A 14,277-nucleotide genomic window follows, 5' to 3' on the forward strand; every position below is an offset into this window, starting at 1 on the left:
TTAAAAAAGAGTTTGATATTTTCATAAAAAACATTAATTTAAGAAAATAACTATTATTTCGGTGTCTCCATTTCAAGTTGATTGACATCATGACGGAGTGCGAAAATATCAATTTACCAGACTTTCAGATCCCATTTAATTACCCAGGACCATGATTGATTTTGACTATTTTTAAATTTACTCCTTTCCATAAAAAAAGTTTAAATATATAACCCCCTAATTTATGCAAACCAAAATAATCAAATTTCTCTATTAATAAAGATTACCAACCAGGTGAACAAAAAATTGTATTAGCAAAAAAAAAGGGTGATTTTTTATTTTAAAAAATTTAATATTTTTTTTTTTTAAATTAAAATAGTTTTGAAATTCTGAAAGTCCTATGATCGATAATGTTTTTTAATTTAGCTATAAATATCAATTCAGCTGAATACTTTAAAGATATAAATATATAAATAACAATATTAAATAATAATATAACTAATTGGTTATACTAAATTTTATTTAATATTAATTTTTTTGTAAAATTTCGTTAAATGAAATAAATATCTGTTATTGATTTAAATCTATATCTATATCTATAATCTTTAGAGGAAAAATAAAATAGAAAGATATATATATATATATAAAATAAATTTTATTTATTTATTTTTATTTATTTAAATAATCGCAATGCATTCTACATTTGGACAACAAGTAGCAGCATTACTTCAGAAATGCGCAATCATTAAGAAAAAGAATAAGGTAGAAACATTTTCAGAGTTCTTTATTGGTATTCAGTATGTTATTCTTCTGATTATCTTGAAGGCTACCTTACCGTCGATCAGTCAGAGTGGTAGTGTCTACTCACCGGTATCACCAAACTATGTGGTTAGCAACACGATGCCATTGCTTGGCTACGTAGATCTCACCGGATCCAACACAACTCGAAGCCTTTTCAACTATACAGATTTCCCGATCGACAAAATGGTTAGTTTCACCGATGAATCTTCCATGATTGACACTTACCTTGACAATCCCGAAAAGTATTGGGGTGGTATCATCTTTAATGCCATCGATGTAGCCGACAACATTATCAACTACACCATTAGACTAAACAATACATATTCAAACAATATCCAAGGATCACCATATCCTTATATAGAGCAAAATATTCTATCTGCATTCAGTAAGTTGAACGAACCAACATCTAAACATCAAAATCAATATTAACATAACACCTTTTTCTCTATTTAAAAAGTTAAAATGAAAACAGGAAATAGTAGTCTTAATTTAACACTTACTACAACAGAGTATCCAGTTCCTGTCAATCCATATAGCAAGACTATCTTTAATTACCTTTTCCCAATTTATTTCCCTCTATTCTTTATGTACACATTACAACAATTGATCATCTTGTTGGTCACCGAAAAGAAAGACGGAATCAAAGAAGGTTTGAAAGTATCTGGTATGCGTGAGAGTGCCTACTGGACATCGAATATTATCATGCAAGTTGTAATGAATATCCTTTTAATCGTAGTAGTCGAAATATTATGTTATGCTACAAAGATTTTCCATTACTGGTATGTATCTATTTATATATACATTCTTATTATGTTATAAAATAATCTAATACATCTTATTTAGTTCACCAATTATGATATTCATATCATTCTTTTTATACTCTTTGACATTGTCATCATTGGGATTTTTAATTTCAGCATTTTTAAGCAATCCAAAATCAGGTAGCGCATTGTCCGCTCTCATTGTATTGCTTGGAATTGGATTGTCTTGTCTCTATCAATTCTACTTGAATACCAAAGTACCAAGCATTAAATGGTTATTCTATTTATTCTCACCATGTGCATTCGGTGCGTTCCTCTCTCAACTCTCATTCTCAGAGAATCAAAATCTTGCCGTCTCATGGACCGATCCAAACTTTACTGAATCCACTGCATTCTTGGTGATTGACTTTATTCTCTACGCTGTCATTGCATGGTATGCAATTGAAGTGTACCCAGGTGAACATGGAACCGGAAAGCCATACTTGTTCTTCTTGCAAAAAGACTACTGGTTCCAATCCTCCGCTCCAGTTTATGGAAAGAATGTCAATGGTAGCAGCTCAGAGATCCGCAAAATCAACGGCAGCAGCAGTGGTCACGGTATAGAACTACGTGATCTCTACAAGGAATACAACTCACCAACTGTCAAAGATCAGAAAGTTCACGCAGTCAATGGATTGTCACTCAACATTCCACAAGGTACTATTTTTGCATTACTTGGACATAATGGTGCTGGTAAATCTACTACAATGAATATCTTGTGTGGTATGATTCCACCCACTAGCGGAAATGCATTCATCAATGGCTTGAGTGTTAAGAATCAAATGGATTTCATTCGTAGAAGCATTGGATTCTGTCCACAAAACAATATTCTCTATGCACAATTGACATGCGCCGAACATCTTCGACTCTTTGGAAAGATCAAAGGTGTCCCAGCAAATGAATTAGAATCTTCGATCTCCAGATCACTCCAAGAAGTTGGTTTGAGCGAAAAAAAAGACACCATCTCCTCTTCCCTGAGTGGTGGTATGAAACGTCGTTTGAGTTTGGCAATGGCATTCATTGGTGATCCATCCATTGTCTTTTTGGATGAATGTACTACCGGTCTTGATCCAATGGCTCGTCATCAAGTATGTTTGAAAAATAATAATATATTTATTTATTAAATTTAATTAATATCATACTAATTTTTATAATTTTTATTTTATATATAAGGTATGGGAATTGCTACAAAAAAAGAAAGTTGGAAAAACAATTGTAATGACAACTCATTTTATGGAAGAAGCAGAATTACTTGGTGAATCTATTGGTATTATGTCGAAAGGTAAACTTCGTTGTATGGGTACGGCATTGGAATTGAAGGCACTCTTTGGTTTGGGATATATAATCTCTTTCTCCATCGATCGTCATGTCAAATCTCTCCAACCATTTGAAGACTACTTTATGAGTAGATTCAAAGATGCTGTACCAGGCAAACAAAACTCCAACATTCCAAAAGAAAACGGTGATTTTGAATTGTCATACTCGTTATCACATCAAATCTCTGAGAACTTGTCAGATTTCTTCCAAGAAGTTGAATCCAGGCAAGAGGAGTTCTCTGTAAAGAGAATAGGTATTTCCATGACAACCCTCGAAGAAGTTTTCTTAAAGATTCAATCGGAGACTCACGAACACAGTGATCAATCTTTTGAACATTAACTTAAGAAAACCACACCACCCCCCTTTTTGAATTTATTCAAAACTCCCTCCCTTAAAAAACTAATTAAAATATTATAAAAAAAATTATAATATTATAATTAATAAATAAATAATCCACACCTTAAAGTAGTGTTATTTTGACAAACCACTGATGATGATGAACTGTCAAACAACAAAATTTTGTTGTATAAGTTTTTTTTGAAATAATATTGTGTGTACAATATCGATCTCAACAACCAGATTTTCAACCCCACTGGATTTTAAACACGTTTTTAAATAACTATTTGATTATTTAAAAGGTTTAATATCTTTCAAGTGTTGTTTTAATATTTTATTTTAAAAAGTTTTTTTGATCAGTGCGATGATCACTGTAGATTTTTTTGTGATAGGTTGAGATCAAACACTCATTATATCATCAATTGATTTAAAGTCCAATATGACTGTATATTAAAAAAGAGACATCTTATTTGATATTTTTTTGTTGAAAGAATATATAATTTTTAGAACCCTCATTTAAATAATATAGAAGAAAAAAACTATAAATTAGAAAAAAATTAGATATAATATTCAAAACAAACCAAACCGAAAACCAATATCTTCAAATCTAAAAACCTGAATAATTATTTCTATCTTTTATTTCCAGAACTTTTTCTAAAACTAAATCTTTATATTTTTCTCAAATTCCAGAATATTAAAATGTTAATCAGTAGGTAGAATTTTGAAAAGGATAAAACAAAAGATTATTATCTAACTTTAAATTGTTTTTATTTTATAGAAAATCTTTCTGCCATCAACTTGAAAACCTCATCAACATCTAATATTATGTTAAATCAAAATAACATCAATATTCAACAATCAAATTCAAATTATGGATCTTTAATTGGTCAGTCCTCTAATCAATCAACAGGTTACTTTTGGTTCAGACAATAATTTCCTCCTTATTAAAAATATACATATTTTACCTTTTGTTTGAATTAACAATAAAGACTGTAAATTTTCCATACTTTGAATATTTCTACTCTCGCTTTTATTATAAAGTAAAATATGTTTTCAATATTAAAATGATTATTTTATCTTATATAAAATATTATTAAAAAAAAAAAAAAAGAGTAAATAAATAAAATTTGATGATTAAAGTAAATTACATATTTTGTATATGGCTATACAAACAATTTATTATTGATCCTAAAAAATGAACAATTGTTTGTATTTTTTAAGGAAATAATATATTTTGATGTAAATCTATGATTTACTTTTGGTTGGAATGAATTTGACTTGAAGCATATAGTTTGAATGTTCTCTTTGTAGGTATCGACATTTGATAGAAGCAATGAAAGTGTTTTGTTGACTTGCTCCTCTAGTTCCTGAATACAACTATCGTCAATTTCATCGTCAGACAATAGTAGTTCATCCGAAAAGCACAATATCAGTTTTTGAATGGAGGTGTTGTGTTGAAGTGATGATATAAGCGGTTTGAACGAAAGCATATTACTTGCTGTCCACTTCAAAGTCGTAAGAGTACTGGTCGATCTGAGCAAATGAGTCATTCCACCAAACAGTTGCAAAGGCATGGTATTCGATACTATACTGATCTTCAGTATACGCAGTCCAATACCTCTATTCATCTTTGCAAACTCATCCAAGGTATAATTATCGATGCCGTACAATGAGAGTTTCGTTAGCGAATGATTGAACTTTACGATAAAAGTTGGGTTGATATAGAGAGCAACGATAGTATTGTTACTTGGAAAGAGCTTTGTGATTTCCTCTCCGATTGCAAACGGTAACTCCAGGCATTGCAGTGACTGCTGACTCGATCTTAGATAGCTTGTACAGGCAGAGTTGAATCTAGTACTATTGGTATAGACCAGGTGTTTAAATCTAAGTGTTGTTAAGCATAGAAGTGTGCTAAGACCACTAAAGAAGCAATCGGGTTGTTCGATACTGATGTTCTTTAGCGAGAGACTGGTAAGCGTTGACACTGATTTGCTTATAATTTGATTGGATGCTATCATTCTGGAGAATGCAGTGTCCGGTGACGATAGCGTAAGGGTTGGCTTGAACGCTGATACATTGATGACAGAGAGCGATCGAATCGACTTGGCTCTACTCTCTAGAAACTCTGATAGCTTGGCGAAATCCTGTTGCTTTGAAGCGTTGTAACCAAAGGTCGATATATCCAACTCCAACGATCTTATCGAATCAAACTCTGAAAGCAACTCGAATGGGAAGCTATTAAATGAATGGAGTGTCAAATGCTCCACTGAAGTGGTGGCACCCTGTTGTCTGAGCAAACGAAACACCGAGTCAACGATATCTACACTGATCTTTGGATGATTGAATGAGATATCCAACGATTGTAAATATCTAAAGATATTGGTGAATGGATGATCAGTAGCTATAACACCAGCGGATGATTGGTAAAGTTGTTGATATAATCTTGATGAAGCAATGGAACGAGCACTACAACAAAGCGATCCAATACTTATAGATGTCTGTAATCTATGGTGGAAAAAGACATCGGTTGTCGATTCAAACAGATTGTTATTGAAGTGACTGAGTAATCTTTTATAGATAAACTGATGAATTCTTGTGGAAATCAATGATAATGATAACTTCCATGTGAAAGATAAGTATTTATTATTCCAACAATACTCTATTATCTCTTGTATAACAAAATAAGGTAATACTATTAATGAATTATCAATATTATTATTATTATTATTACTATTATCTTTACACATTCTAACAAGTGGAAGTTATTTAAATGAATGTAGAGTAGATTTTAAAATAAACATTCATTTGAAGTTGTTTGTTGATTGACTGACTGTAAGTATGTAAAACGGTATTATTATTTTACCTGCAAATACTAAACATCAAAAAGTGTAAGCAACAATAACAATGAACTAAAACAACATTACAATGAATTGGTCTGCAAACCAAATAAAGTGCCGAAATTTCCTCTGGGAACACTGGTGTTTTTTTAAAAATAAAAAACATAAACAACAAAAGAAAACAACCAACTTTTCGAAACAATGAATAATAATATAAATTAAATGTACATTCAGATACACTACACTACATGTTTTATTCACATTGAAGCTTGTTGTATTTAAAGAAAAGAAAAGAAGAATGATTAATTGACTTGTTGGTCAAATTCCAATATTCTTCTAGTTTTACAATTTTAGCAAAACCGTCATGCATGATGTTAAGCAAGCAGGGGGCATTTGGTACAATCATAATTCCATGGAGATTGCTATTATAGTTTGATGATTCAATCTCATTCATTAGGTTCTCTCTGATTGAAATACTTTGATATAATTGTCATAAGTATATTAATAGATGGTAAGATCATATCGTTTGTACTTTCCTAAATGATTGAAATACAATAATTATGTTATGTTAGTAAAGTAGTCGATAATATAAAAGAGAGATATATATTTATGAATACATACAACTTTTGATCTTAAAACAGCTAATCTTCTTAGTAACACTCTTAAGTTTGCACCAGTATCAGCATCCAGTGGCTTCTCTAATCTAGAGAGTAAAGTGTACAACCAAAATGATCGTTCTTTCGTTAGATCCTTTGATTCTAGCCATTCGATATGATATTGTAAAAGTTGTACAACCAAAATATGATCTAATTGTTTTAATATCATTGGACTCGGTTGATTACCAACATTAACTGTATTATTTATAGTTGAGCTTGTAGTTGTATTATTTACATTTGAAGTTGTTGATGTAACAGTTGATGTACCAGTTGAAACAGTTGGAATAGGTGTACCAAAACAGAATATAAACCATGATCTCTTATCGTTTTGATGTGGAATCTTTATATGTTGTTGTTGTTGTTGTTGTTGTTGCTGTGAATCCTGTGATAATATCTGACGTTGTAATCTTAGTCTATAGTCAGAGAAAGTTGCCAAGAAGTTTGTTTCCCATTCTTCGCTCGGTAGTAACTCTGGTTTGCAAGCCGCAAGCTTTGGTGGTGGTGTAAAATATTTACTCGAAGGTCTATTATTAATCTTTGAGTAGTCTATATTGGCAACGACTACCTTTGGACATTTGTTGGCTGCCCATCTAACTCGCCTCAGATACTCTTCACCTGTCAGAGGTTCACTATCGAGATCTGTCGGTTCGGAATCATCAACCTCAAATGCTCTTGGTTGAAACTCATCAAAATCATCATCTGAATCCATATCTCTATATAAATATATCTATACTATTATAATAACAAATAAACAACATCAACTTCTTCTTTTTTTCAAACTAAAATATTTTCAGTTTTTCAAACCAGAAATTTCAGTTGTTTTCCAACTTTTCATCAATAGATAAATAAGGAAGGATTGATTGGTCAATAATAACCAAAATTTTAATGGATAAAAAAAATATTTTATTTAAATTTGATTTAAAAAGAAATAGGATAGCTATTATATTTGAAAATTTGAGATATAATAATCTATGATTGGAAAACAATTGGCATGGTGATGCAGGAAGAAAGAAGAGTTGGCTTCCTGCGAGTCATTTTAGTGGTCCAAAGTTTGGGCTTCTTACAAATGAGAATCCGTGGAAGAATGCTTGTTGCGATGAGCTTAGTGTTGGTGAAGTTGAAATCGATGGACGGTTGTCTTTTCTGAGTCCCTCGATGTCAAAGTTGCTGATGTCACCGACGTCGGTGGTCTTTGGGACGAATGGCGCTTCGATTTCGCGTGCCTCCAACTTTCGCCACTGGATACTCTTGAAGAATGGATGTTGTTTGATCTTCTGGGTGCCGTTGCCGTCGCATCCCAATCGCTTCTTTGGATCCTTGATGAGGAGTGCGGTGATCACCGATTTGGCCTGTGGCGAGATGAACTTTGGGAATTTGAGTTTCTCGTTGATGATGCGATCCTGCAGCGAGTGGTTGTTCTGCGAGGTGAAGGGTGGTTTGCCGACAATCATGTAGTACATCAAGACACCGAGTGACCACCAGTCCACCGATTTTCCATAGACCTTGCGTTGGATCATCTCCGGTGCCATGTAGTCGATGGTGCCACAGAAGGAACCGGTCGATCCCTCCTCACTGACCTCTTCCTTGGCCAAGCCAAAGTCGGTCAAAATGATATGACCCTCAGAGTCCAACAAAATATTCTCTGGCTTCAAATCACGGTGGATGATATTCAAGCTATGAAGGTGCTCAATAGCAAGAATCAACTCGGCAGCATAGAATTTCATTTGTGCCTCTGAGAACATTGCTTCCTTTACCATATGATAAAACAATTGTCCACTATTCAATAACAAACTGGTTAGTTAACTATTCATAAATAAAATAAATCATTTGTTATTAATTTTACTTACCCATTTACAAAATCCATAACAAGATATAATTTCTTTTCATCTTGGAAGGCATAGTGTAATTGAACAATGAATGGATGTTTAACTTTCTTTAAGATATCTTTTTCAGCAAGTGTATTAATAACACTATAATTTAGAAAATAAAAATAAAAAGAGTTAGTAGTTGTTTGTTTTAATGATTAATTAATTAACTTTTACCTTTTATACTTAATGATATGATTCTTCTTGATTGATTTCAAAGCGTAGACACATTTGGAATCGTTCTTTGTTACCAAGTGTACTTTTCCGAATCCACCTCTTCCAACTAGATGTGATTGAGTGAAACTGGAGAGGTTGATAGTGGTGGAGAGGTTCAGTGTCTTTACATTCTTGATTGATGAGCTCAGCGGAATGTAATCCTCTTTGTCAATCGGCTGTTGAGTTGACTCGTCGCCACTTGTGGAGATACCGGTGCTGCCATCGGACTCGTCGGAGGAAACCGTTTCAAACTCCGATTCATCTGGATAGATGCGATGCTCTCCCAAATCGAGACTCTCCATCATCATCATCATCGGTGGCAGATCGGCAAGTGTGCGTGATGGTGGTGTAGCATCCACACCACAGTCTCCAGTGAAAACAAACTTATTGTCATTGTTGGAATGAGCGTCAACTTGTGACCATAATTTCTTTGTCAAATTATTAGAAGTTGTAACAGGAACATCAACGGCACCATTATTATTGTTGTTGTTGAAAATGAATTTCTTTGGTGTCTTTGTTGTTGAGATTGGAGTTGGAGTTGATCTCTTTACAAACATCGGAGATGATGATGATGTTAGATTGTTGTTGTTGTTGTTGTTATTCATTTCTGAAGCACATGAACCTTTGATGTTGGTCATGTTCATGGTTGATTGGTGACCACCTCCTTCGTCACGGTCATCACCATCGTGGTGATGAGCAGAAGTTGGAAAGAGATCATCGAACTGTAAATCGATGGATCTCGAGAGTTGTTGTGTGATTTTAGTTGACATGATAGTTTTGATTGGTTCGGTGGCTGGTGCCGCTGATGTTCCGTTATATCAATAGTGCAAATCGAGTGAATCTTGTTTCTTTTCCTGACGGTAGCTTAGAGGCTAAAAACCTGTTTTTAACCAAAAGCTACTATAAAACTAGTATTTGATTAAACGCAAATAAATAAAAATAACTATATAAATAAAATATTTCAAAAAAAAAGTAAATTCAATTTGAAATATATTCTAAAAATATAAATTATATAAATTTATTATATATAAATAAACTAAACAAATAAAAAAAATAGAAATACTAATAAAAGTTTATTTATTTATTTATAAAAACTAAAATAAACTAATAAAACTAAGATATATAAATAATTTTCTAATCTTGAAATTTAAAACGACAGATTACTTTTTGTTTTTTTGTTTGTGTTTTGTGTGTTAATTCTAAACAGACAGATGGTTGGTTTTTTATCAGTGTTATTTCCAACAATAACTTTTTGAAATAAAAAAAATTAAAAATAAAATTAAAAAATTAAAAAAAAAAAAAACTACAACAAAAAAAAAACAAGCAAAAACGCAACTAATTTTACACAAATTATTTTACTGGGGAGCAAGCAAAGAAAATGATGTAACCAAAATTAACCATATTGATTAAATATATGACTACCAGTATTATATATCATAGCTATTGTATACCAATGCAAATCATTAATATTAAATATATCCTATTATCTATCTATCTATCTATTTGCTCAGTTTATCATTTTCAAAGCTTAATCATTTGCAATTTTCAATCTTTTATAATATAATGATAACGATAATAATAATGTTATTTTTATAACATAATCATGATTAATTAGTATTTTTTTTTTTTTAAAAAATAAGTATTAATATTATTATTATTTCGTTTCAAATTTTTAAATATATATGTAACAATTAGATTATTTTAGAAACATCAAATATATATTATTTATAGATATTTTTATTTTCATTTTTTGGAATTTATTGATTTTTTTTAACTATAAAATAAGATTTTTTTTGTTTTGGCTTGATGTTAAAAAAAACAAAAAACCAGGCTAAACTCAAACATGTTTGATGTTTTTTTTGCTTTTTTTGTGGTTGTTTAGTTGTTTTTTTTTTTGTTTTGGTATTTTTGAATTGAAAGTGGTACCAAACCCACCAAAACTCTGATATTGGTGGCATGAAAAATGATAGTCGTGCCTTGACAACAACAACAGCACTCCCAGGCTTAAACAGCTGAATTGTTCCAAAACAACAATTTTTATTATAGATTGGTATTTTTTGTTTGAAAGTTCTGTTACCTTTTAGCTTTTAGATACAACCAAAGCTTACCTACGAAAATAATCTAATTGCGATTGGCAAACAAACAAAAACATCTCCTGACCACTAGAGAGCATTCCATCTTTTTCTCCAAAACCCTACAAATATATAACTGTACCTGTTAGCTAACTAATCTTATACAGTTATTATTATTTCTTTTACTTTTACTTTTTTTTTTACAGATTTAAGAAAGAATCAAACAGCCAAGATCAAAAAAGGTTTTTTTTTTTGTTTTTTTTCAATATTTTTTTTTTGCTTTGTTAACATTATTATATTAAGCATAGTTATAATTATATATATATAATATTAATTTATAATAATATTAAATATATAACCAGGAATAAAAGAAAGAGTCAAACACTTCACTCAAATTCATTCCTGTTCACTTCATTCACCTATAACTCACCACACACACACTCTCACAGCCCAATTACAAGCAACTCATAAAAATTAAAAAAAATAGAGTAGAATTAACGAGAGATAGAACTTTCTAATCTATTTTATTTGTAAATTTGTGTTTATTTCAATTTATTTGTGTGTGATTATAATCAAAAATCAAATAAAAACAATCAAATCAATCTAAATTATTATTATTATTATAGTTAGTAGTAGTATTTAGTATAAATATTTATTATCTATATATATAATATTCAAAATCATATAAATAGTAGTTTTATTAAAAATGGCATTGACAGAGTCATCAGATAACACTACATACCAAAATTGTGCTGATGGTAAAGCACCAGATACCGGTGATACCACATGGGTATTGCTTTCAACTATTCTTGTACTTGGTATGATGCCAGCTCTCGCTTTCTTTGAATCCGGTCTTTTGAGATCGAAAAATACATTGTCTATTATCACACAAATCATTTCCGGTATTGTAGTATTAACTGTTATGTGGCAAGCCTTTGGTTTCTCTTTAACTTTTGGTCCAGATCAAGTATGTAGAAATATAATAGTTATTCATTGTGTGTGAGTGTGTGTGATAATATTTGAATTACTAATATTTATTATATTATTATCTATTTTGTAGAAAGGTATTATTGGTAATTTAGATCATGCTTTCTTGATTGGTGTTAGTTATGAAGATTGTAATCCAAATGCACCACATATTCCATCAGCGGCATACGCTATGTTTATGATGATGTTTGCCAATATCACACCACTGCTGATGACCGGTGCTTATGCCGAGCGTGTCAAGTATCGTTCATTCATTGTATTGACAATCTTTTGGGAGATTATCGTCTTCTACCCAGTTGCTCATTGGATCTGGGGTGGTGGATGGATGAAGAATCTCGGTGTCTTGGATTTTGCTGGTGGTATCGTTATTCACACAACCGCTGGTGTTAGTTCTTTAGTTATTGCTTTATGTATGTGTGTGATATTTCATTCATTATAATCTTGCTAAATGTTAATTCAAAGTTTGTTTGATACTTATACGACTACTACTTTTATTTATCTCTATTTTTAAATAGATATTGGAAGAAGAAAAGATTTTGAAAAGTACGGAGGTGAATTCCCACCATCAAATATTCCATTGGCTGCTTTGGGTGCTGCTTTGTTGTGGATGGGTTGGTTCGGTTTCAATGCTGGTTCCGCTCTTGCCGCTGGATCGGTTGCTACCTCGGCTGTTGCTTCCACTCAGATCGGTGGTTCCTTCTCTGCCATCGTTTGGATCATTCTCTCGTGGTTGAAGGGTAAGCCATCGACCGTGGCCGTCATCAATGGTGTCATTGCCGGTTTGGCAGGTATCACCCCGGCCTCTGGTTACATCAACTCGCAATACTCGATTGGTTTGGGTGTTGTTCTTGGTCTTGCCTCTTACCTCTCGGTCTACCTCTTGAAGCACCGTCTGCACATCGACGATGCTCTCGACGTCAGCTCTGTCCATGGTCTCACCGGTATTATCGGTGCTATCGCCATTGGTTTCTGCGCACAAAAGTCAATCAATCCAGACGGAGGAGCCAACGGTCTCTTCTACGGAAATGCACGTCTCCTCGGTATCCAAGTTATGGCTGTCGTTGTTGCCGCTGCATGGTCGGCACTTGCCACCATCGTCATCATTGTACTCATCGACAAGATCATGGGACTCAGAATCGAAGAATCCGAAGAGGAACATGGTTTGGATTTGGTTGAACACGGTGAATACGCATATCACAAGATTTCATTGATCGACAATGAAGACTCTCATTACACACGTATCAACAACCATTACCAATAAAATAATAATAATAATAATATAGTTTAAAAATAAATAAATATAAAAAAAAAAATAAAAAATTGTTTCATTTAAAATTATGTCTTGTTTATTTTATATTGTTTTGTTTACCCTATATCTATTTATGTAAACTCATTGGCAATAGCATTGGGTTGAAATGGTTTTAGAGTGATGGTGATTGTTTGGATGATGGGAAAATGAAATGTTTGTGACATTGCTTTTCACCTGGTGAAAGTAATTTTGGTTTTTCTATTTGACCGGCTTCAATACAAATCATGTTTGGATATTCAAGATCACCGAAATCGGCCATTGCTTTCGATTTGTCAACCCATGGATTCCAAACAACTGCATCGTTTAGATTTTCCGATTTCAATATAATCTTGTGTTGATTCGATTGGTCGACCAGTACAATAGGTGTGTCTGGTTTGATGCTGACATAGACACGATCGACTTCCTCTTGAATAGTAACATTTTGACGTGACTCTGTGAATTTCTGAGCCTTTTTCATCTTGTCGATGAATTCGTATTGTGAGAGACCTTCAACGTGAACATTCTGAATGTTTGAGATTGAGTAATAGGTGTGGAATGCCAATTGGTAATTCCATGGCTTGATATCGGTGTTCTTGTTGGAGAATCTCAGCTCCAAGTGAGCTGGATGCAAAATAACAGAGTAGAGAGCACGGAATGAATTTGGCCAAATGTTTCTTGAGTAATCATCGTCCTTCAACTCAAACTTTATACCAATAGTACCATTACCCTCGGAAAATGTAGATTTAATTGACCATTGCATATTTCTAAATCACATAAATAATAGCAAAGATTTATTAATATATATTTGTTGAGTTTCAAATTATATCAAAGCCTATGATAAATATACCTTGCAAAACCATGTGTTTGTATGTTACCTGGACCAAATTGTGGATAGATCAATGGAATACCACCTCTGATTGCTTTTTTTGGTTCATATGCAGATTTCTCACTCAAGAAGAACTGTTGTACACCATTTACAATGAATGAAGATACATGAGCACCATTTAAATAGATTGAGCAAGATGATGTTGGTGTCTCAAGTCGAACTTGAATCAGATTCTTATCTTCACATACAGTGACACCATCTCTATTCCACTCTTTTTGTAATTGTTCTAAACTCATT

The 14,277-nt window shown here is 32.4% G+C and overlaps 5 protein-coding genes across 5 annotated transcripts; 3 read left to right on the top strand and 2 right to left on the bottom strand.

Moving 5' to 3' along the window:
* Nucleotides 1–669: 669 nt before the first annotated feature.
* Nucleotides 670–3,236, top strand: abcA10 (ABC transporter A family protein; the record flags this gene model as incomplete). The annotated part of the gene is made up of 5 exons (XM_020576345.1): nt 670–776; nt 825–1,165; nt 1,238–1,559; nt 1,624–2,668; nt 2,754–3,236. 5 exons carry the CDS (start codon nt 670–672, stop codon nt 3,234–3,236), a joined length of 2,298 nt encoding a protein of 765 aa, XP_020433594.1.
* Nucleotides 3,237–3,932: 696 nt separating this feature from the next.
* PPL_05465 (uncharacterized protein) lies at nt 3,933–4,166 on the top strand (the record flags this gene model as incomplete). The annotated part of the gene is made up of 2 exons (XM_020576346.1): nt 3,933–3,942; nt 4,012–4,166. 2 exons carry the CDS (start codon nt 3,933–3,935, stop codon nt 4,164–4,166), a joined length of 165 nt encoding a protein of 54 aa, XP_020433595.1.
* Nucleotides 4,167–4,412: 246 nt separating this feature from the next.
* On the bottom strand, nt 4,413–9,577 carry PPL_05466 (putative protein serine/threonine kinase; the record flags this gene model as incomplete). Its single annotated transcript, XM_020576347.1, has 8 exons — nt 4,413–4,421; nt 5,309–5,801; nt 6,382–6,492; nt 6,548–6,606; nt 6,692–7,453; nt 7,791–8,502; nt 8,574–8,696; nt 8,769–9,577. 8 exons carry the CDS (start codon nt 9,575–9,577, stop codon nt 4,413–4,415), a joined length of 3,078 nt encoding a protein of 1,025 aa, XP_020433596.1.
* A 2,008-nt stretch (nt 9,578–11,585) lies between these two features.
* amtA (ammonium transporter) lies at nt 11,586–13,127 on the top strand (the record flags this gene model as incomplete). The annotated part of the gene is made up of 3 exons (XM_020576348.1): nt 11,586–11,846; nt 11,940–12,276; nt 12,382–13,127. The coding sequence occupies 3 exons, from the start codon at nt 11,586–11,588 to the stop codon at nt 13,125–13,127; spliced, it is 1,344 nt and encodes a 447-aa protein (XP_020433597.1).
* A 160-nt stretch (nt 13,128–13,287) lies between these two features.
* On the bottom strand, nt 13,288–14,276 carry PPL_05468 (D-hexose-6-phosphate mutarotase; the record flags this gene model as incomplete). Its single annotated transcript, XM_020576349.1, has 2 exons — nt 13,288–13,918; nt 14,002–14,276. 2 exons carry the CDS (start codon nt 14,274–14,276, stop codon nt 13,288–13,290), a joined length of 906 nt encoding a protein of 301 aa, XP_020433598.1.
* Between the last annotated feature and the right edge of the window lies 1 nt (nt 14,277).

The sequence above is a fragment of the Heterostelium album genome (genome assembly GCF_000004825.1).
Source record: "Heterostelium album PN500 unplaced genomic scaffold PPL_contig12, whole genome shotgun sequence".
In the NCBI taxonomy this organism is placed as follows: domain Eukaryota; phylum Evosea; class Eumycetozoa; order Acytosteliales; family Acytosteliaceae; genus Heterostelium; species Heterostelium album.